The sequence below is a fragment of the Schistocerca gregaria genome, chromosome 6 (assembly GCF_023897955.1).
Source record: "Schistocerca gregaria isolate iqSchGreg1 chromosome 6, iqSchGreg1.2, whole genome shotgun sequence".
Lineage (NCBI taxonomy): Eukaryota > Metazoa > Arthropoda > Insecta > Orthoptera > Acrididae > Schistocerca > Schistocerca gregaria.
Window position 1 is genome coordinate 488,075,183 of NC_064925.1, and position 25,079 is coordinate 488,100,261.

Genomic DNA, 25,079 nt, shown 5'->3' on the forward strand with positions numbered 1-25,079 from the left:
TGTTTCGAGCAGTTAGTTCATGAGCCCACGCGAATAGTAAACGGTTGTGAAAACACACATGACCTGTTAGCAACAAATAATCCTGAGCTAACAACGAGCATCAAAACCGATGTAGAGATTAGTGAGCACAGGGTTGTCACAGCGAGACTGAATATTGCAATCCAAAAATTCTCGAAAAATAAGCGAGAAATATACCTATTTAAACAAGCAGATAAAAATTCTCTTGACGCCTTCCTGGAAGACAATCTCCACTCATTCCAAATTAATAGTGTAAGTGTAGACTAGATGTGGCTTAAATTCAAAGAAATATTATCGGTAGAAATTGAGAGGTTTATACCAAATAAACTAACAAACGACGGAGCTGATCCTCCTTGGTACACAAAACGGGTTAGAATACTGTTGCAGAAACAACGAAACAAACATGCCAAATTTAAACAGACACAAAATCCCCAAGATTGGCGATCCTTTCAGAAGCTCGAAACGTATCGCGGAGTTCAATGCGAGACGCCTATAACAGTTCCACAACGAAACTTTGTCTCGAAACCTGGCAGAAAATCCAAAGAAATTCTGGTAGGATGTGAAGCATGTTAGAGGCAAGAAACAATCAATGCCTTTTCTGCGTGATAACAACGGAGATACTATCGAAGACAGTGCTGCCAAACCAGATTTACTAAACACAGCCTTTCGAAATGACTTCACAAAAGAAGACGAAGTAAATATTCCTGATTTCGAATCGAGAGCCGGCCGCGGTGGTCTCGCGGTTAAGGCGCTCAGTCCGGAACAGCGTGACCGCTACGGTCGCAGGTTCGAATCCTGCCTCTGGCATGGATGTGTGTGATGTCCTTAGGTTAGTTAGGTTTAAGTAGTTCTAAGTTCTAGGGGACTGATGACCACAGTTGTTAAGTCTCAGAGTGCTCAGAGCCATTTGAACCATTTTTTCGAATCGAGAACAGTTGCCAACATGAGTAACGTAGAAGTAAATATCCTCGGAGTAGTGAAGCAACTTAAATCACTTAATAAAAGCAATTCTTCTGGTCCAGACTGTATACCAATTAGGTTCCTTTCGGAGTATGCTGATGCATTAGCTCCATACTTAACAACCATATACAACCGTGCGCTCGACGAAAGATCCACACCCAAAGACTGGAAAGTTGCACAGGTCACACCAATATTCAAGAAAGGTAGTAGGAATAATCCACTAAATTACAGACCCATATCGTTAACGACGATATGCAGCATTATTTTAGAAGATATATTCTGTTCAGACATAATGAAATACCTTGAAGGAAACGGTCTATTGACACACAGTCAACATAGGTTTTGGAACATCGTTCCTATGAAACCCAACTAGCTCTTTATTTACATGAGGTGCTGAGTGCTACTGACAAGGGATTTCAGATCGAGTCCGTATTAATGGCGTTTGACACTTTACCACACAAGAGGCTCGTTGTAAAATTGCGTGCTTATGGAATATCGTCTCAGTTATGTGACTGGATTTGCGATTTCCTGTCAGAGAGGTCACAGTTCGTAGTAACTGACGGAAAGTCGTCGAGTAAAACAGGTGTGATTTAAGGCGTTCCCCGAGGTAGTGTTATAGGTCCTTTGCTGCTCCTTATCTATATAAACGATTTGGGAGACAATCGGAGCAGCCGTCTTCGGTAGTTTGCAGATGGCGCTGTCGTTTATCTACTAATAACGTCATCAGAAGATCAAAACAAACTGCAAAACGATTTAGAAAAAATATCTGAATGGTGCGAAAATTGGCAGTCGACCCTAAATAACGAAAAGTGTGAGGTCATCCACATGAGTGCTAGAAGAAATTCGTTAAACTTCGGTTCCATGATAAATCATTCTAATCTAAAAGCCGTAAATTCAACTAAATACCCAGGTATTACAACAACTTAAATGGGAAAGAACACATATAAAATGTTGTGGGAAAGGCTAACCAAAGTTTGCGTTTTATTGACAGGACACTTAGAAAATGTAACAGATCTACTAAGGAGACTGCCTACACTATGCTTGTCCATCCTCTTTTAGAATACTGCTGCAAGATGTGGGATCCTTACCAGATAGGACTGACGGAGTACATTGAAAAAGTTCAATGAAAGGCAGCACGTTTTTTATTATCGCGAAATATGGAAGAGGGTGTCACAGTAATGATGCAGGATTTGCGCTGGGAATCATTGAAAGAAAGGCGTTTTTCGTTGCGATGGAATCTTCTCACGAAATTCCTATCAGCAACTTTCTTCTCCGAATGCGAAAATATTTTGTAGACACCGACCTACATAGGGAGAAACGATCACCACAATAAAATAAGGGAAATAAGAGCTCGTACGGAAAGATATAGGTGTTCATTCTTTCCGCGCGCTATACGAGATTGGAATAATAGAGAATTGTGAAGGTGGTTCGATGAAATCCTCTGCCAGGCACTTAAGTGTGATTTGCAGAATATCCATGTAGATGTAGATAACATATATAAATTAAAAGCCCCCGTCGTGTTTTTCAGTTCGTATGTGAAGGCTAATCTATGGATTATCTACTGGTGCTTTTCAACAACAAGTATCTTGTAACTCTTCAGGCTTTCCCGGCGATCTAATGACATCTTGGGTTGTCGGGTGTTCTGCCGGATATCAGCGTCGTACTTACACATTCCCAGTAGGTCGCAGGGAATGGGCGCGGACCACAGAGGAAGCGCCTGCAGCCTTTGGTGGAGGGGGAAGGCCATAGGCATAAATACTGGACCAGGTCCACTCGAGGAGCAGTCTCAGGTCGCACCTGATGAAGGTTACGAGCTACGTGACTGAAATATCGTGAAAGTACGACACTGAGATCCGACAGAACACTCGACAACCCAAGATGTCAACAAGTATCTTAATAGGAGACAATGTATTAGTCCATGGAGTGCGTTCCGTCTATGCAGAATCCCCAAAAGAGTCGAAAAAAATTACAGCTTTGAGTGATAGTGATTAGTGTGCTGAAACTGATGGGGGTGAAACACTGCCTTAGTGTTTGGACATAGATGCTGTTAGAGAAAGCTTAGCATTGCCAAAGAAAGCATTCTCTAAAACGAACCTTCCGTAGGAGTATTTTCTTGAGAACTTCAGTGGAAATATCATTCATAATACTGTCAAGCAAACAAACTTGTATGCATCCCACGAGCGAAAAAATTTTCGACTGCGCCCTGAAACACCTGTAAGAACAAAGAAGTTGGTGGACCCGATAGACTCTGAAATAAAAGCATTTATTCGGTTGCTTATCATTATGGGTATCCACAAATTGTCACATTTATCAAATTATTGGAGTTCAGATGCCTTTCTGCATTTTGAATCAGTGTCGAAAGTGATGACTCTAAGACGGTTCAAAAAAGTTTTAGGAAACCTTCATCTGAACGATAATTCGAAGGCAGCGGGGAAGGATGCTCATGGATATGATAAACTATATAAAGTGACGCCCCTGACTGACGACCTAAATGTTAATTTCTTAGAGGCATATAATCATTCACGCAGATTATCGGTTGATGAATCTATGATACCTTTCAAGGGAAGACCGTGCATAAAACAATATATGTCCATGAAGCCTATAAAAAGAGGGTACAGGGTTCGGTGCCTGGCTGCTGTTAAGACAGGCTACCATTGAAGTTCTAGATATATTGTGGAAAAGGTGGAGACAATATTGCCAATATTCCTCTTGGTGAAAGAGTTGCACTTGAATTGTGTTCATCTGTCAAGTCTCTGGAACAGTTCTCTGCGACAATAGCAGCAGCGCGGTTCCGGCCTGAAGCGCCTAGAACCGCTCGGCCACTGCGGCTGGCAAGGGATGACATATTCAATGAGAGTCTAGGGCCTGGAATTTGCTAATAAACATGAAATTGCAGTACATGTGTTATTAGGTAGTACATCTTAATGACTCAGTGTAGCGTGACAGCCTACTGTAAAGGGGAGAGACACTTTATTCAATGACATACACACGACCGCAGACGCACAGGTGACTGAAATGAGGCTGACTGGAGCTCGTGGATGGCCACTCTATGCTCCACACATGGTAGACTCAGCACAATGGCTGCTAGTTTCTCAAGGCCGCTTCAAAATTAAAGCTTACGCCGAAATTAATAAATATTGAACCATATGTGTGACTGAGGAGCCAGTAGAATTATTTGAAGCGGAAAAGATGGAGGATTACGTGTGTGAAAACGCGCCTTCGATATCCGCATTACTTTACAAGTTATTGTAAGTTAAATGTTATAAATAACTTCTCAATTGTGAAACTGAATATCTCGGAAACTCATTATGCGATTCCAACAAACGGGGTCTCTGCGGATAAAAAAATGGCTCTGAGCACTATGGGACTTAACATCTGAGGTCATCAGTCTCCTGGACTTAGAACTACTTAAACCTAACTAACCTAAGGACAACACACATATCCATGCCCGAGGTAGGATTCGAACCTGTGACCGTAGCAGCAGCGCGGTTTCGGACTGAAGCACCTAGGACCGCTCGGCCACAACGGCCGGCCTCTACGGATACATCTCGCAGAACTGTATCGGAATGTGATAGTAGATTTACTGAAATTGTTCACATATTTAAATGAGAGACCGCAAAGTGAATTTTGCGCAATTAAAAACAGCTTTTCTTCCTAAATATATAGAGAAAGAGTAAAAGTAGCAGCAGTACTGAAAACGACAGATATATAGGAAATTATTTAATAAATAATTTAAATTTTTTGTTAATATTTTCACTCATAAATGTGAAAACGGAGGAAAACGATAGAAATTATCGATTTTAAACAGACTATGTCAGATAAAAGATAAGTGATAACAGCATAATATTTCTCGGAAAATTTCGTTGAGATCTGATGCATCATATGTGTGTAAATGGTTAAAATTAAAGTTTCAGCAATTTTCATGTTCAGTAGTTTAACTGACTTCAGTGCTGATTGACCGAGGTTCCTTGGGTGAACCGTGGCATTTTAGAGAGGAGTCTGTGTTCGGACGCCGTTGGAATCGGTCGGGCTGTGTTAGCCAGTGTTTGAAGAAAGTTTTATCTGATGTGCGACCAAATAGCCGCTACTTTGCATATGTAAAGTATTCACAATTCTTACTTGCAGACATAGAAATTTCTCAGCGTCTGATTGATCTGTTATTTTTCTGTTTGCGTGTGATGCAAGCCACACTTAAACGATTTCAGTAGTTATAGTGAATTCTGCGTAGCAAATTGTGACGGGACGTCACATAAATATTGACAATTTTATCGGTTGTAAACCGTAATTAAGTATTTTATGAATATAATTAATGCAAAAGATATAGTTAATATTCTTGAAACAACTTATATGCAGCGATAATTAAAGAGTATCATCTTTATTTAATGTCTATGAAAATAAAAAAAAGATTAAAAGAGACGCGATTGTACGGCCGAGGAGGAAGGACGTATTTTGTGGTGGAGACACTGTTTTGTTTCGCTATACGGAAGGCAGCCATTGAGCGGCTACACATATTTTATTCGTATTTCTGCTTAAATAAAATTGTTATTATTATTAAAAGAAACTTGTACGTCGTTGGCATTCGTTACGTCATATACAAAGGAAATTATATACATATTTTATATATTTTTATTTTTTATTTATCAGCATGCTTCTTTCTCTCAGGGATATTGTCTTTTCTTATCACTTTTACTTACGTGCATAAGTAAATATGAAACGGGTTCTTGAAGGGCCTCAGTTATTCATGTACCAACTTTAGATTTTGAACGTGATGACTAAAATATAGTTGCCGTTAACTGAATTGAATGTAATTTTGTTAATTTCTATTTATTGACTGCAAAGCAAGGCTTGAGAGAATTTCTATTGTTGCCGCGGAGCGGCCAAGATAAAACTTACCGAACTCATGATATTTGTATAGTTAAAAACATGAATTTTAACGTAAATTAATTATCTGTTGCAATTTAAAAAGGTTCTTTCAACGAATTCTCTCGCAGTTACAGTTACTGTTAACACTGAAAAATAAATTAATACTTCGGCGTGTAATGGCCGACCAGAGGCTGTATAGGAAGACGAGCTTCTCAGAGCGCAAATTACTGAAAAAATGCTTATTAAAAATAACTAGCCACTGCGAGCATTTGAGGTGATAACTATTAGAAAGATATTCATTTTGTAATAATAATAACAAGTTTATTTTAGTAATAAATACGAATAAATTACATAAAATATGTGTAGCCGCTCAATGGCTGCCTTCCGTAGCGAAACAAAACAGTGTGTCTACCACAAAGTACGTCCTTCCTCGTCGGCCGTACAATCGCGTCTCTTTCGATCCTTTTTTATTTTCATAGACATTAAATAAAGATGATACTCTTTAATTATCGCCGCATATAAGTTGTTTCAAGAACATTAACTATATATTTTACACTAATTATATTCATAAAATAATTAATAACGTTTGGAACACATAGAAAATGTCAATATTTATGTGACGTACCTTCACAAAATCCTGGCAGCATTTATGTTAAATAGTTCTGTGGAATATTGGGTACATTGGGCTAATGTGGGCTGACACCCCCAAAATGAAAGGTAGCCAACCTTGTAAGTCCTACCGCATTTGACGGGGCCCATTGAAGTGATTTTGCTGTGTAATGTATGGGTAAATCTTTTCGTGCAGTAGCACATGGGGCTGATATAGAACTTGTGAACAGTTGATAATTCTGATTTTCGGCCCGTTGATGAGAATGAGTGTATTTCATTTCGTCATCTACACCACATGCACATTTCCCGTACAGCCGCAACAGGCACGGTGGGGGTCATATCCGCTCCGCCGCGCTGTGGTCCATGCCGACAGCACAGCCAGCGCCCCCGCTGGGGCCTGATTCATAATTCACGACCCTCTGCGGAGGGAGGCGACGCCCCGACCGCCGTAAATCGATTACCATAAATTGTGAACGGCGCTGCGGGAAATCCGTGCCCGGAAACCTCAAAATTCCTTGAGGCATGCCGCAGTAAATGTCGCCAGAGCCAACGAGTCGGTGATCGCTCAGGACCGGGGTGGGGAGGGGGGGGGGGTGAAAAGGGGTAACGAGAGAGCGATGGAATTAGCGACTCTTGAGGGGACTCTGTGTCAACCTGGTGGAGGCGGTAATTAAAGAGGACGCGCTAAGGACGAGATTAGCGCGGTTTCCTTTTACCCGGTTCGGCGCTCTGTAATTGCAAAAGGCGGAGAGGTTCGTCCAAGTAGGCGCCGTTCTCACGGCGGGGCCAGGAAGGTACTGTCGTGCGGGAAGGCAGGCTGTTAGCGTTTCTGTGGGACCGGTCGGCGAACGCTCACTAGCATACACAAAAGAGCCGTCTTTGCTCGTCAGCAGAGCTAAAACACATCGAGGTAAGGCAGCTAGTCTCCGCGTCAAAAGCTAACCACAATTAGTAGCAAAATGGAGGTTGATGTCGAACGTAGGCTATTAATTACTGTAGAATTCAGCTTAGACATTCATAGATATATAGTTTCACCTTCCTTTAAGGAGGCAGTGGTTTACCAGCTTGTAAGAACTGTCAAAACATCATGATTGCCTACAGCTGTATTTATTACACGATCAGTTTCAGTCATAAACACACCTTCAGGTGTATTGTAGAAATCAGAAATTAAGAAAATATTTAGCAATATACAGGGCCTGAAAAAAAAAGTTAACTACCCAGAAGGTGAGGGGGCAACCGACTGAGAGAGTAAGTGATGTTATTACAGTGATCTTCCTTTAAGCTTCTTATCTGGTGACTTGAGGATTATATTGCTCTTTTGATTAGATGTTGTTATCTGCTTCATTCATTAGGTATTGATTATTTCGTTAGTACGTCTGCTATTGGCAGTTGTGGGACTGGTTCGGTTTATCGTAAAAGAAGCGTGTAGTCTTCCGAAAATTCTTCCCTATGGGTTGGGCTGCGATGTGTAAGGAAGAGATTGGTTGGTACTGGAGACGCCTGTGACTTGCAGCATTGCGCTATGGAAGACAATTGATAGGGTTGGTTGATTTAGGGAGGGGACCAAACAGCGAGATCATTGGTCCTAGAGGATTAGAGAAGTATAGGGAAGAAACTCGGCCGTGCCCTTTCAAAGGAACCATCCCGGCATAAGTCTGAAACGACTCAGAGAAATCATGGAAAACCTAAATCAGGATGGCCGGACGCGGATTTGAACCGCTGTCTTATCGAATGCAAGTGCCTCGATAGGGTGTATGCCGATCACAGTACACCAGATTCACTCGCCGATGCGCTGGACATTTGAATCGATTACGTTCTAACAAATTACTGAGACGTAGGACCGTTCATATCAGTGACTTGTGCAGGATGACGATGAGGTGCTCCGGTAACGTTGATGCTGGATTTAGCAACGGGCAGAGGCGGGGAAGATAAGATAAGAACTGAGAAGGTTCTCCGCACAAACAATGCGAAAAGGAATACGTGTGAAACACTGGGATAAGTGATATGACCTGTATTAAGGTACTGGAAAATACACCCATGCAAAAAAGTTTTGCATCATCCCGGTTCCCAGAACTCTTGAAGACAGACGTTACTGTGGGTATTGTATCACAGACACAGTCCCTTTGACTGTTCTGAGATGTCACTAAACCCGCCCAAATATGTAAACAACCATTCATGAGCATCGCCTATTAGACGGAGGGAGTCCGACAGCCGATCAGTTCCAGTGATTCCACCAGGAAGCACATACACGGCTCGTGTTGTCTTTAGTTCAACCATGCCTAGACGCTATGTACCGCGGTTCCATCGTGTCCGCATTGTTACTTTGTGCCAGGAAGGGCTCTCAGCAAGGGAACTGTCCAACCGTCTTGGATCGAACCAAAGCGATGTCGTTAGGACATGGACGAGATAAAGAGAGAAAGGAATTGTCGATGACATGCTTCGCTCAGGCCGCCCAAGGTCTATTACTGCAGTCGATGACCGCTACCTACGGATTATGGCTCCGAGGAACAATGACAGCAACGCCACCATCTTGAATAATGCTTTCCATGCAGCCGCAGGCCGTCGTGTTACGCCTCGAATTGTTCGCAATAGGCTGCACGTTGCACATCTTCACTCCAGACGTCCATGGTGAGGCCCATCTTTGCAACCACGACACAATGCAGCGCGGTAGAGATGGGCCCAACAACATGCCGAATGCACCGCTCGGGATTGGCATCACGTTCTCTTAGTCGATGAGTGTCGCATATGCCTTCAACTAGACAATCGTCGGAGACGTGTAGGGAGGCAACCTGGTAAAGCTGAACGGCGTAGACACACGATCCAGAAAGTGAAGCAAGGTGGAGGTTCCCTGCTGTTTTGTTGTAGAATTATGTGGAGCCGACATACACCGATTGTATTCATGGAAGGAGCCGTAATGGCTGTACGATACGCGAATGCCATCCTCCGACCGATAGTGCAACCATATCGGCAGCATATTGGCGAGGCATTCGCCTTCATGGACGACAATTCGCGCCACCACAGTGCACATCTTGTGAATGACTTCCATCAGGATAACGACATTGCTCGACTAGAGTGGCCAGCATGTTCTCCAGACATGAAGCATATCGAACATGCCTGGGATACATTGAGAAGGGCTGTTTATTTATGACGTGACCTACCAACCACTCTGAGGCGTCTACGCCGAATCGCCGTTGAGGAGTGGGACAATCTGGACCAACAGTGCCTTGGTGAATTTGAGCATAGTATGACACGAGAGTACAGGCATGCATCAGTGCAAGAGGATGTGCTACTGGGTATTAGAGGTACCGGTGTGTACGGAAATCTGGACCACCACATTTCAAGGTCTCGCTGTATAGTGGTACAACATGCAATGTGTGGGTTCATGAGAAATAAGAAGGGTGGAAATGATGTTTATGTTTATATCTGTTCCAATTTGCTGAACAGGTTCTGGAACTCTCGGAACCGAGGTGATGTAAAACTTTTTTGTTGTTGTCTGTACCTTCCATAGTACTAGAGTGAGTCGTAGACACCAAGAATTACACGGGAAGACAGAGATCTGGATGTTTCCAATAAACATTCGAGAATATAGGTGCGGTAGTCTGAAATTAAGATGGTAAATAGATGATGTGATGGCGGGCCGCACAAAACCAGCCTGCTGTCCGGTGACTCCCCAAGAAAAATATCTAACGCAACGCCACTTTTAACACATAATTCCTGTACCTGTTGCCGCCACGTTTATCAAGTATCCATTGTGACGCTCAGAATACCTTTCAGTTTTCGTCCAGCGTATTGGCTTTCCCTGAATGTGAAAGACTTCAGTTTGATCGGGCTGATAATTTGCCTTTTCTCTGCTGACATGTAGCACTATTTCAGTGCCAAGGTGAGAATGCGATCAGATACGTTTTAAAGGTGTCGGCGAAGGTTTCAACACTTCATACTCCGCCTTGTCGTAAGACATCTTGTCAGGAGATCTATTTCAAGTAAGTACATGAAGCTGGGGTGCCACTATAGCAGTGATTAAGTGGTTACAGTTACACGTCAAATAACTCCGTTCACAATAAGAACTACGTAATGTTTACAATCACACTTTTCTGAACATGAAAGTATATTTGATGTGGTTCATGTTGTGGTGGTAGATCCTTTACGCTGCCTTACACCAAGTGTAGGGAATGTGAGGCTATTTTAAAACCGTATCATTCAATCAGTGTGAATTATTTTGTTTCAGACCCAAAACGGAGGCATTGTGATGGTCAACTTCTACTCGGCATACCTCCGCAATGACGGTGCTAGAGGCACGATAGAAGACGTTGTGGGTAAGTAAACACCGCACACGGCTAAAAACTCTTCCCTCGTTTCTTTCTCTGTCTCTCTGTTTAGTATTAAGGATAGCTCCCGTTGTTACCGATCATCAACTCAGCAAACACACAAAGAGCTAACGTAGCAGCCTCAAACATTTTCACAAGATGTTGCCTCAGTAGTTTTGGATACGCTTCCTCACATTAGACTCAACTCACTTGTTGGAAGCTCTTCCAAACGCTACTTTCAGTCTAGCTACAATCCTCCGTTTTTCTTCATTATTTATGCATTACTCCAATAAATTTTATTCTGTCCACAATCTAATCTTGCACAACATCGTGAGAGAAAATGGTGCAGTAAGAAACTTACTAAGCGTGGTGAGACCATGCACAGCAGAGACCAAAGCAATGGTGAGCAACATGTGGGAGACACCCAGGCAGTTTGACATACGGATAGAGATTACAATTCTAGCCTAAAGATATCAATGTCAGATGCCACTGCTATCCTCTGTGAAAGTGACGAAGAATTACATGACTGATTAAACGGAAATCTTCATCTCGTAGCCTGATGGCAACTAAGCAGGCCACTGTTGCTAACCATTTAACGTGTGGAAATCAGGAAAGCCGCTAAGTCGATGACTGAAAACACGGAGAAACATTACGAGTGTGAGCTCAAACCATCACCGATTCACAGTTGCAAAATTAACAATACACAATCACAAAAAGTTCCAAATCAAGTTATATGTCCAGAAAGCGAAGTGATAGATGGATTCGACAGTCAGACTACGGAGACTTTAGTAACGAGATAGGAACTGTCATCGGCCATCTCCATGTTAAACGTTAGCTGTGACTCACAGAGTAGCGGCAGTATACCAAAGGAAGACCAAAGCAGTAGAAATGGGAATGGATAGATATGTAACTACAAAACTGAGGAGCGGCTAGTAGAAGAAGACAAGGATCTCTGGTATTCGACTAATTGCATCAGCTTGCACTGTAGGAAAACAAATAAAACAGAGTCTGATGAGGGGCTTTGTACAACTGTACATTGGCAAATCCACAAATTATGTTCTACAATAGCAGGATAGCCACCATAGTTGATATCATTTTAGCAAAACAGGCCATGGTGGATTGGTGAAATCTAACTGCGAAATTTTAAATCTGAAATAAAAGAATGAATTCAGTTTTGATGGGCTAGTGTTCCACACCAAGGGACTGAAACAAACGACGTAGGCAGGCAGGGAGCAACGAGCACACAATATTGGGAACACATGGAGTCCGTTAGCATACACACAAGGCAACCCACCGAAAATTTCCACATTATTACGTACGACGTGGCTGAGGGCCATAAAAATCATTACATCGTTCTGCAATAAATTAAACATCATCTGAATCCCTCTTGATTTGGGTACCACGCGAACTACTGGCACTCACCTTGCTTACAAGGAAACAAGTTAAAATCGTATGAAAATTCTCACGAAAAGGGTATAAAATTTTTTTGAATCACTTTTTGAAAGCATTAAGACACTTCGATATACTCTGACACCTGACGTGGACTCAGGACAGATTCCACGCACACACGTGACAAGCACATTAGCTCCAGTACAAGTCACAAACAAACTCGACAAAATTTACAAAATACTCTGTCCCGGCTTCTCGGTTCTTTAGCAGACGTTTAAGATGATTAACAACCTGAAAGACTTTGAATTTTTGGTTGTTAATCTTCACTCACAAATTTGGTATCGACATATGCTCATGACCACTTTGCAAAGAAACCTGTATAAAATTCTACCTTATTCCACGAAACTTCGCTAATAATGCAAGAGCTCGACGTGTTTCCTCGAAATAAATAAATTTTACTGTCCATTCATCACCAAAAAGAGTGCAGAGCTGATGTCCAACACACATACTACATCTACATCTACTGCATACTCCCCAAGCCACCTAATGGTGTGTGGCGGAGGGTACTTTCGGTACCACTATCTGATCTCTCCAACCCTGTTTCACTAGCGAATAGGGTGTGGGAAGAATGATTGTCGGTAAGCCTCTGCATTGGCTCTAATTTCTCGAATTTTCTCCTCATGGTCAATACGCGAGGTGTATGTGGGGGGAAGTAATATGTTGTCCGACTCCTCCTGAAAAGTGCTGTCCCGAAATTTCCATAATAGCTCTCTCCGTGATACACACCGCCTCTCTTGTAACGTCTGCCATTGGAGTTTGTTTAGCATCTGCGTAACGATCACTCGTCAGCTAAACGATCTCGTGACTAATCGCGCCGCACTTCGTTGGATCTTCTCTATCAGTCCTACCCGATAGGTGTCCCAGATACATGAGCAACACTCAAGAATCTGGCAAACAATTCCCTTATAAGCCACTTTTTTCGTGGATGAGTTACATATCCTTACCATTCTGGTGTCCGCTTTTCCCACTAAACTGTTTTATAAGGTCGTTCCACTTAAGGTCGCTCTGGATAGTTACGCTTGAATATTTTACGGAAGACGCTGTCGCCAGCTGTTTGTCATCAATAGTATAGCTGTACAGTACTGGATTTCTTTTCCTGTGGATGCGCAATATGTTACTTTTATTTCCGTTCTGGGTCAACTGCCAGAGCATAGACCGGTCATCAACTCTCTGCAGGTCGTTCTGCAAATCCTTCTTGTCTTCTGGCGTTGCTTCTTTGGGGTATACAACTGAATCATCTGCGAATAGCTTGAAAGAGCATTCGAGGCTTTTTACTAAATAATGTATACAGGGTGTTACAAAAAGGTAAGGCCAAACTTTCAGGAAACATTCCTCACACACAAATAAAGGAAAGATGTTATGTGGACATGTGTCCGGAAACGCTTAATTTCCATGTTAGAGCTCATTTTACTTCCGTCAGTATGTACTGTACTTCCTCGATTCACCGCCAGTTGACCCAATTGAAGGAAGGTAATGTTGACTTCGGTGCTTGTGTTGACATGCGACTCATTGCTCTACTGCACTAGCATCAAGCACATCAGTACGTAGTATCAAAAGGTTTGTGCAATGTTTACAGATGCGGATTTGGCAGATGCCCATTTCATGTATTGATTAGGACGGAGCAATAGCCGTGGTGCGGTACGTTTGTATCGAGACAGATTTCCAGAACGAAGGTGTCCCGACAGGAAGACGTTCGAAGCAATTGATCGGCGTCTTAGGGAGCACGCAACACCCCAGCCTATAACTCGCGATTGGGGAAGACCTAGAACGACGAGGACACCGGCAATGGACGAGGCAATTCTTCGTGCAGTTGACGATAACCCTAATGTCAGCGTCAGAGAAGTTGCTGCTGCGCAAGGTAACTTTGAACACTTCACTGTATCGAGAGTGCTACGGGAGAACCAGTTGTTTCCGTACCATGTACAGTGTGTGCAGGCACTATCAGCAGCTGATTGGCCTCCACGGCTACACTTCTGCAAATGGTTCATCCAACAATGCGTCAATCCTCATTTCAGTGCAAATGTTCTCTTTACGGATGAGGCTTCATTTCAACGTGATCAAATTGTAAATTTTCACAATCAACATATGTGGACTGACGAAAAACCGCACGCAATTGTGCAATAACGTCATCAACACAGATTTTCTGTCAGCGTTTGGGCAGGCATTGTTGGTGATGTCTTGATTGGGCCACATTTTGTTCGACCTACGCTCAATGGAGCACGTTATCATGATTTCATACGGGATACTATACCTCTGCTGCTAGAACATGTGCCTTTACAAGTACGACACAACATGTGGTTCGTGCACGATGGAGCTCCTGCACATTTCAATCGAAGTGTTCGTACGCTTCTCAACAAGAGATTCGGTGACCGATGGATTGGTAGAGGCGGACCAATTCCATGGCCTCCACGCTCTCCTGACCTCAACCCTCTTCACTTTCATTTATGAGGGTATTTGAAAGCTCTTGTCTACGCAACCCCGGTACCAAATGTAGAGATTCTTTGTGCTGATATTGTAGACGGCTGTGATAAAATATGCCATTCTCCATGGCTGCATCAGCGCATCAGGGATTCCATGCGACGTAGGGTGGATGCATGTATCCTCGCTAACGGAGGACATTTTGAACATTTCCTGTAACAAAGTGTTTAAAGTCACGCTGGTACGTTCTGTTGCTGTGTGTTTCCATTCCATGATTAATGTGTTTTGAAGCGAACTAATAAAATGAGCTCTAACACGGAAAGTAAGCGTTGCCAGACACGTGTCCACATAACATATTGACTTTCTTTGTATGTGAGGAATGTTTCCTGAAAGTTTGGCCGTACCTTTTTGTAACACCCTGTATATACACATCAAACAAAGTTTTGCATCACCCCGGTTCCCAGAAATCCTGAAGATAGACGTTGTCTGTGGGCATTGTATCACAGACATAGTCGCTTTGACTGTTAAGAGATGTCACTAAGCCCGCCCAAAGATGGTTCAAATGGTTCAAATGGCTCTGAGAACTATGGGACTTAACATCTATGGTCATCAGTCCCCTAGAACTTAGAACTACTTAAACCTAACTAACCTAAGGACATGACACACATCCATGCCCGAGGCAGGATTCGAACCTGCGACCGTAGCAGTCCCGTGGTTCCGGACTGAGCGCCTAGAACCGCGAGACCACCGCGGCCGGCACCCAAAGATGTAAACAACCATGCATGAGCAGCGCCTATTAGACCGATCTGTGCCAGTCATTCCACGAGAAGGGCTCGTCTTGTCCGTAGTTCAACCATGCCTGGCCGGTCAATACCGCAGTTCGATCGCGTCCGCATTGTTACTTTGTGCCAGGAAGGGCTGTCAACAAGCGAACTGTCCAGGCGTCTCAGAGGGAACCAAAGCTATGATGTTCGGACACGGAGCAGATACGCAGAGATAGGAACTGTCGGTGACATGCCTCGCTCAGGTCGCCCAAGGGCAACTACTGCGATGAATGACCGCTACCTAAAGATTATGGCTCGGAGAAAGCATGACAGCAACGCCACCACATTGAATAAATCTTTCCATGTAGCCACAGGACGCTGTGTTACAACTCAAAGTGTTCGCAATACTTTGCATGATGCGCAGATTCACTCATTTCGTCCATGGTGAGGTCCATCTTTGCAAGCACGACACCATGCAGCGCGGTACAGATGGGCCCAACAACATGCCCAATGGTTCGCTCGGGATTGGCATCACATTCTCTTTATCGATGAGTGTCGCATTTGCCTTCAACCAGAAAATCGTCGGAGACATGTTTGGAGGCAACCGAGTCAGGCTGAACGTCTTAGACACACTGTCCAGCGAGTGCAGCAAGGTGAAGGTTCCCTGCTGTTTTGGGTTGGCATTATGTGGGGCCGACGTACGCCGCTGGTGGTTATGGAAGGCGGCGTAACGGCTGTACGATACATGAATACTATCCTCCTACCGATAGTGCTATCATATCGGCAACATATTAGCGAGGCATTCGTCTTCATTGACGACGATTTCCTCCCCCATCGTGCCCATCTTGCGAATGACTTCCTTCCGGATAACGACATCGCTCGACTAGAGGGGCCAGCATGTCCTCCAGATATGAACCCTATCGGCAATGCCCGGGATAAATTGAAAAGGGCTGTTTATGGACGTGAGCCACCAACCACTCTCGAGGGATCTACGCGGAATCGCCGTTGAGGAGTGGGACAATCCAGACCAACAATGCCTTGATGAACTTGTGAATAATAGGCCACGACGATTACAGGCATGCATCCATGCAAGAGGACGTGCTACTGGATAATAGATGTACAGGTGTGTACAGCAATCTGGACCACCACCTCTGAAGTTCTCGCTGTATGGTGGTACAACATGCAATGTGTGGTTTTCATGGCAGTAAAAGGAGTGGAAATGATGTTTATGTTGATCTCTATTTTAATTTTCTTAACAGGTTCCGAGACTCTTGGAACTGAGGTGATGCAAAACTTTGTTTGGTGTGTGTATATTGTAAACAGCAACGGTCCTATCACCCTTCCCTGTGGTACTCCGGATATTACATTTGTCGATTTTGTTCCGTTAAGAGCAACGTGCTGAGTTCTGTCTGCAAGAAAGACTTGAATCCAATCGCATGTCTGCTCGAAAACTCCGTAAGCTCCTTTTTTTCACTAAACGGCAATTCGTGAATTTGTCAAACGCCTTCCTGAAATCAAGGAACACGGCATCAACCTGAGCGCCGTTGTCCACTGTGCTGTGGATGTCTTGGAGAAACAGAACGAGCTGAGTTTCGCAGGATCTACAACAGTGATGTGGCGCAGTGGTTAGCCCATTGGATTCGCTTTCGGAACGATGACGGTTCAAGCACACGTCTGGCCATCCAGATTTCATTTTTCCATGATATCCAAAATCCTCCCAGGCAAATGCAGAGGTGGTACCTTTGAAAGGCCGAGGCCGAGTTCCTTCCCTATCCTTGACACAAACCGAGCCAGTGCTCCGTCTCTCACGACATTGCTGTCGACTGGACATTAAACCGGTCATGACCTCAATTTACCAGTTACTTCATACCATCAAAGGTAAGATGATTAAATCGTCTTCCAGCACTTCCCTCACACCACTGACTCAACACCCATTGCGAACGTTATCCACGATAACTCAGTTTTATACCTTTTGTTCACCATATCAACAAGGGCTTCACAACAGGACACCACAAGCCACTTCACATAACAACTCGGCTGACTTCCAGAGACTACTTCTCCTTGTTCAAACTGTTCGAAAGTTAACCCTCCTATTGGCTGTAGCCCCCTGACACCCTCTGCTCTCGACTCTGCCGATCTTTTCCGAAACCTTCAGGCAATCTCGTTGTTTAGTTCTTATCAGAGGTTATATTTGGACAAAGCTTTGGCTAACTTCTCACTTTTCTATAGCCCATCACATTCAAACTTTATGCAATCACACATATATAGACAGTAAATGAGAAGTGTGACACATTAAAATTGAACACAGATAGGTCTTTTCTCATATCCAAAAGCCGTATCCATGAGTACTATAATAGAAAAATTCTTGTTATTCCACAGGGCACCAGGACAATCTGTTTGGTGCCACTCTAATATCACTGAAATGCAGAAGAGAGTACTAACAGTACCGTACGAGTATTTTGAAAAACAAAACAAGAGTAGTGGAATGGAGTGGGATTAAATCAGACGATGCTGAGGGAACTAGACTAGGCAATGAAAAGCTAGAAGTAGTAGAGAACAGTAAAATAAAAATGGCTGAAGTTGAGAGCGTATAAAATGCAGACTGGCTACAGCAAGAAAAGTGTTTCTGGAAAAGAGGAATTATTAGCATCAAAAGTAACTGTAGAGGCCAGGAAGTCTTTTCTGAAGGTATTTGTGTGGAGTGTAACATTGCATGGAAATGAAACGAGGACGATAAGCGGTTCAGACTATAAGAGAATAACTTTTCAAATATAGTCATCCACAAGTATGCTGAAGATCAGTTAGGTAGATCGAGTAACTAATGAACAGGTACTTAATCGAAGTGTGAAAAAAGGAAATTTATGGCACAACTTTAGTAAATGGAAGAATTTTTTGATCGGCCACATCCTGAGGCATCAAGGGGTTGTCAGTTTCCTAATGAACGAAAGTGTACGAGAAGAAAATTGTAGAGGTATAATAAGGGGTGAAGACAATAAGCAAGTTCAAATGCATATAGGAGGCAATAGTTATGCAGAGATGAAGCGATCTTTCATAAGACAGCCTAGCGGGGAGAGCTGCTTCATATCAGCCTTCGGACTGAGGACAACAATAACAGCTGAGGAAATTGTGTGTGACGGCATCAGACAGGAAATAAGAAGCGTTACTGCTGACCTGTAGAGTTGACACATTAATATACATCCGTTTCATCTTTTTATCTACAATACACTGCTAGCAAACTAATAAGCATATTTTATTTGTATAAACTAAGAATATATGGTATACATGAAAGAAACACAAATAATAAATACGGAATTCATTTAACGTTCTTAAATTCCACCATTTTCATGATTAATTCCAGAGTATTCAACGAGTTAATCACAAGAATATTTATATTTATACCCCAATAATTTTAGGTTGTCACGAAATATTTATTTACTTATTAGATTTTCCTCAAGTCAGATGTTTCTCTCCAGCATTACAATACACTCAGAACTCATTGCAATGAGTATTACACAGGTACTCGAATAAGTTGTTCAAGATATCCTCTAAGTAGTTGTGCCTTGTGTATCCTCTTATTCTGTATCAGATCTTCTCATTGTCATCTGTAAATTTTGAAGCCAGGTAGTTATCGGTCGTTCTTTTCTCCATCTTCCCTCAGTTTCCCACCCCGGTATTAGTTATGGTATTCTTTCTTCCATCGTTCTTCGTAGACGTGCAAACACCTGTTATTTTCTTCGACCCATCACATTACATATTCTTTCTTCCCCTTTCATTATCCTTACCGTCTCTGTGTTCCTCACGTGGTCTTTTCTTGAGATTCTTGCTGATCTTCTTCTCTGATGTTTCCAGCACATTTATATGGCTCTGCTAATTGCCCAGGTGTCTGTTCCACACATGATTGTACTTTCTAATAACGTCTTAATTATGAGTCTTTTTATTCTGCTCATTACGTTTCTGCTCCATAGGATTGAACTGAGCACGCCGGTGACCTTGCTTCCATTACAGATTCTTGTATTAATCTCTAAATTTGAGTTTCCATTTCTTAGACAATAGAATCTAGACAGAAAAAAATTGCTGATTTTTTTTTCCTCTCTATGTACAGTTCATCCGGATAATATGAAGGATATTGTCTTTTGACAGATGCCTGCAAATCCCATTTTGTTATATTCCGTCCTAGCTGATGAAAGTTAAAAACCTGAAAAAGAACAAAAATCAGAACAACATGCTGTCAGAATGCAGCAAAAATAAAAAATAACAAATTAGAAAACATACCTATCACTAAATTCAAAATCTATTTAGCAGAACCGCAGACAATCATTCCTAAAACAGCGGGAGAATATACATATACGAACGATTTCCAGGGGCGGACAAAGTGCCGCCTCTTGCCCCTATTGCGGACTCGTAAGCCCACAAATATCCAAGAATAACACAAAGCCTTAGCTTATCTAAATACATATAAAATATGTTTATTACGAGTGACAAGCCTCATGGAAAAAGTAGATACAAATTTGATTTCAGCTGGGTTAACTTTGTTTTCCTTGATAACTGTAAAGTATTATACCGATGTAAGATGTATAGCTTTCCACAAGGTAATAAGTCTTGTATCGTCCTTTATTAATTTTGTTGCAGCTCACATAAACTACATTCGCAACGTCGCCGGAGTAGACCACGTAGGCATTGGCAGCGATTTCGACGGCGTCTCTATGTGAGTCGCTTATATTATTTAACGTTAAACCTAATTATATGAGTTGTATTATAAAAGTAATGAGACTGGTAACACTGTGCATGAACTGACAACACTGTCTTCTCCCCCTTCGCACTCCAATTTGTCTGACTCATGACCTAGACTCAGTACCAGTTTGAACTTGCCGCAATTTCTGCAGTAATGTTGAGAGGGTCTGAAAATCGTCAGGTACATGTCCCATAGATCAGTTTAATGGTTTTTCTATCTTAGTGGAATTTATTAGTCTACAGGAAATATAAACATGACTTGTTTTACCATTAGTGAACAATTTTACCGACTAGCAGTTTTTAAATAGAAATTCGTGTCTTGAATAAAAGGAGTTGTGCAGACCAAATGATTTTAGGTTATGTTTCAGACTTGTTTTGTTACCTGTCTCCCATTTTCTGTTAATGGACAAATCATCAAAAATTGTTGTTGATCTTCATTGACCCCCTTTTTCAGCCACTTTCAATTTCAATAGTGACTAATAAAAGTTATTTTCTCTTCTAGGTTTATAGTTAAGAACATCATTATCCTTCTCAAATTGTGATTATTTACGACGATGTCAGTGGCGAATGAATACAGGGTGGTTATAATTAAAGTTCGGCTACTTGACCAAACGCTGGCATGGGTGGCCGAGCGGTTATAGGCGCTACAGTCTGGAACTGCGCGACCGCTACGGTCGCAGGTTGGAATCCTGCCTCGGGTATTGATGAGTGTTATGTCCTTAGGTTAGTTACGTTTAAGTACTTCTACGTTCTAGGGGCCCCCCCATGAACCATGGACCTTGCCGTTGGTGGGGAGGCTTGCGTGCCTCAGCGATACAGATGGCCGTACCGTAGGTGCAACCACAACGGAGGGGTATCTGTTGAGAGGCCAGACAAACGTGTGGTTCCTGAAGAGGGGCAGCAGCCTTTTCAGTAGTTGCAGGGGCAACAGTCTGGATGATTGACTGATCTGGCCTTGCAACATTAACCAAAACGGCCTTGCTGTGCTGGTACTGCGAACGGCTGAAAGCAAGGGGAAACTACAGCCGTAATTTTTCCCGAGGACATGCAGCTTTACTGTATGATTAAATGATGATGGCATCCTCTTGGGTAAAATATTCCGGAGGTAAAATAGTCCCCCATTCGGATCTCCGGGCGGGGACTACTCAGGAGGATGTCGTTATCAGGAGAAAGAAAACTGGCGTTCTACGGATCGGAGCGTGGAATGTCAGATCCCTTAATCGGGCAGGTAGGTTAGAAAATTTAAAAAGGGAAATGGATAGGTTAATGTTAGATATAGTGGGAATTAGTGAAGTTCGGTGGCAGGAGGAACAAGACTTCTGGTCAGGTGACTACAGGGTTATAAACACAAAATCAAATAGGGGTAATGCAGGAGTAGGTTTAATTATGAATAGGAAAATAGGAATGCGGGTAAGCTACTACAAACAGCAAAGTGAACGCATTATTGTGGCCAAGATAGATACGAAGCCCACACCTACTACAGTAGTACAAGTTTATATGCCAACTAGCTCTGCAGATGATGAAGAAATTGAAGAAATGTATGATGAAACAAAAGAAATTATTCAGATAGTGAAGGGAGACGAAAATTTAATAGTAATGGGTGACTGGAATTCGAGTGTAGGAAAAGGGAGAGAAGGAAACATAGTAGGTGAATATGGATTGGGGCTAAGAAATGAAAGAGGAAGCCGCCTAGTAGAATTTTGCACAGAGCACAACTTAATCATAGCTAACACTTGGTTTAAGAATCATGAAAGAAGGTTGTATACGTGGAAGAACCCTGGAGATACTAAAAGGTATCAGATAGATTATATAATGGTAAGACAGAGATTTAGGAACCAGGTTTTAAGTTGTAAGACATTTCCAGGGGCAGATGTGGACTCTGACCACAATCTATTGGTTATGACCTGTAGATTAAAACTGAAGAAACTGCAAAAATGTGAGAAATTAAAGAGATGGGACCTGGATAAACTGAAAGAACCAGAGGTTGTACAGAGTTTCAGAGAGAGCATAAGGGAACAATTGACAGGAATAGGGGAAAGAAATACAGTAGAAGAAGAATGGGTAGCTCTGAGGGATGTAGTAGTGAAGGCAGCAGAGGATAAAGTAGGTACAAAGACGAGGGCTGCTAGAAATCCTTGGGTAACAGAAGAAATATTGAATTTAATTGATGAAAGGAGAAAATATAAAAATGCAGTAAATGAAGCAGGCAAAAAGGAATACAAACGTCTCAAAAATGAGATCGACAGGAAGTGCAAAATGGCTAAACAGGGATGGCTAGAGGACAAATGTAAGGATGTAGAAGCTTATCTCACTAGGGGTAAGATAGATACTGCCTACAGGAAAATTAAAGAGACCTTTGGAGAGAAGAGAACCACGTGTATGAATATCAAGAGCTCAGATGGCAGCCCAGTTCTAAGCAAAGAAGGGAAGGCAGAAAGGTGGAAGGAGTATATAGAAGGTTTATACAAGGGCGATGTACTTGAGGACAATATTATGGAAATAGAAGAGGATGTAGATGAAGACGAAATGGGAGATACAATATTGCGTGAAGAGTTTGACAGAGCACTGAAAGACCTGAGTCGAAACAAGGCCCCCGGAGTAGACAACATCCCATTAGAACTACTGACGGCCTTGGGAGAGCCAGTCATGACAAAACTCTACCAGCTGGTGAGCAAGATGTATGAGACAGGCGAAATACCCTCAGACTTCAAGAAGAATATAATAATTCCAATCCCAAAGAAAGCAGGTGCTGACAGATGTGAAAATTACCGAACTATCAGTTTAATAAGCCACGGCTGCAAAATACTAACGCGAATTCTTTACAGACGAATGGAAAAACTGGTAGATGCAGACCTCGGGGAGGATCAGTTTGGATTCCGTCGAAATGTTGGAACACGTGAGGCAATACTGACCTTACGACTTATCTTAGAAGAAAGATTAAGAAAAGGCAAACCTACGTTTCTAGCATTTGTAGACTTAGAGAAAGCTTTTGACAATGTTGACTGGAATACTCTTTTTCAAATTCTAAAGGTGGCAGGGGTAAAATACAGGGAGCGAAAGGCTATTTATAATTTGTACAGAAACCAGATGGCAGTTATAAGAGTCGAGGGGCATGAAAGGGAAGCAGTGGTTGGGAAAGGAGTGAGACAGGGTTGTAGCCTCTCCCCAATGTTATTCAATCTGTATATTGAGCAAGCAGTAAAGGAAACAAAAGAAAAATTTGGAGTAGGTATTAAAATTCATGGAGACGAAGTAAAAACTTTGAGGTTCGCCGATGACATTGTAATTCTGTCAGAGACGGCAAAGGACTTGGAAGAGCAGTTGAACGGAATGGACAGTGTCTTGAAAGGAGGATATAAGATGAACATTAACAAAAGCAAAACGAGGATAATGGAATGTAGTCAAATTAAATCGGGTGATGCTGAGGGAATTAGATTAGGAAATGAGACACTTAAAGTAGTAAAGGAGTTTTGCTATTTAGGAAGTAAAATAACTGATGATGGTCGAAGTAGAGAGGATATAAAATGTAGACTGGCAATGGCAAGGAAAGCGTTTCTGAAGAAGAGAAATTTGTTAACATCGAGTATAGATTTATGTATCAGGAAGTCGTTTCTGAAAGTATTTGTTTGGAGTGTAGCCATGTATGGAAGTGAAACATGGACGATAACTAGTTTGGACAAGAAGAGAATAGAAGCTTTTGAAATGTGGTGCTACAGAAGAATACTGAAGATAAGGTGGATAGATCACGTAACTAATGAGGAGGTATTGAATAGGATTGGGGAGAAGAGAAGTTTGTGGCACAACTTGACTAGAAGAAGGGATCAGTTGTTAGGACATGTTTTGAGGCATCAAGGGATCACAAATTTAGCATTGGAGGGCAGCGTGGAGGGTAAAAATCGTAGAGGGAGACCGAGAGATCAGTACACTAAGCAGATTCAGAAGGATGTAGGTTGCAGTAGGTACTGGGAGATGAAGCAGCTTGCACAGGATAGAGTAGCATGGAGAGCTGCATCAAACCAGTCTCAGGACTGAAGACAACAACAACAACAACGTTCTAGGGGACTGATGACCTCAGAAGTTAAGTCCCATAGTACTCAGAGACTTGACCAAGCGTAGACAGAAAAATACTTATTTTTAGGAAATAATCTGCACTGGTTTTAGAATATTTGACGTCACGACTGGTTTCACACCACTAGAAGACGCATCTTCAGGTGATAAAGATTCCTTTTAAGGACTCGCGGGAAGGTAACTGCCTTATATCCGCTCCCCATCGTTCTTGTCAAGTTGTAATCAAACATCACGTTAAAAGTCGTTATCCATATTTAAAACGAAGGGAATTGCAGTACTTCCTTGACTGCTGCCGCTCAGCCACTTTTATGCTTGTGGTTTGGTTCCGCTATCCCCTCCGTTTTACATACGGACTGCCGCTTTTGTTTACAGCTTGACGTGAACTGTGGGGAATGGTTACAAGGCAGTTAACTTTCGGCGACGACTTCTTAAAAAGGAGCTATATCACCTGAGGAAACGTCTTCTAGTGGCTCGAAGCCGGTCGTGACTTTTAATAAAAAGTATTCTACAGAATTTCTTACAAAATGTGGAATTTTGGTTGCGGTTGGCAGCAGTTTAAAATAACAATATAAATGGTTCAAAAGGCTCTGAGCACTGTGGGACTTAACATCTATGGCCATCAGTCCCCTAGAACGTAGAACTACTTAAACCTGACTAGCCTAAGGACATCACACAACACCCAGTCATCACGAGGCAGAGAAAATCCCTGACCTCGCCGGGAATCGTACCCGGGAACCCGGGCGCGGGAACGCTACCGCACGACCAGAGCTGCGGACTTTAAAATATATACAGGACCTCCGCGGCTTGGTAGCCAGTCGTAGACTCGCCTCGGAAGATGTTGTCCGCAGCTGGCAACGAAACGTCAGGGAGAAGAAGTTCTACTGTTCGACCACGG

General features: G+C 42.5%; 1 protein-coding gene across 1 annotated transcript in view; it reads left to right on the forward strand.

The window, feature by feature from the left end:
- Positions 1-25,079, forward strand: part of LOC126278585 (dipeptidase 1-like) — a 272,315-nt gene that overhangs the window by 197,682 nt on the left and 49,554 nt on the right. Inside the window, exons 8-9 of the mRNA XM_049978797.1 lie at positions 10,676-10,763; positions 20,015-20,090. Coding sequence (XP_049834754.1) covers positions 10,676-10,763; positions 20,015-20,090 — 164 coding nt within the window. The remainder of the gene's footprint in view (positions 1-10,675; positions 10,764-20,014; positions 20,091-25,079) is intronic.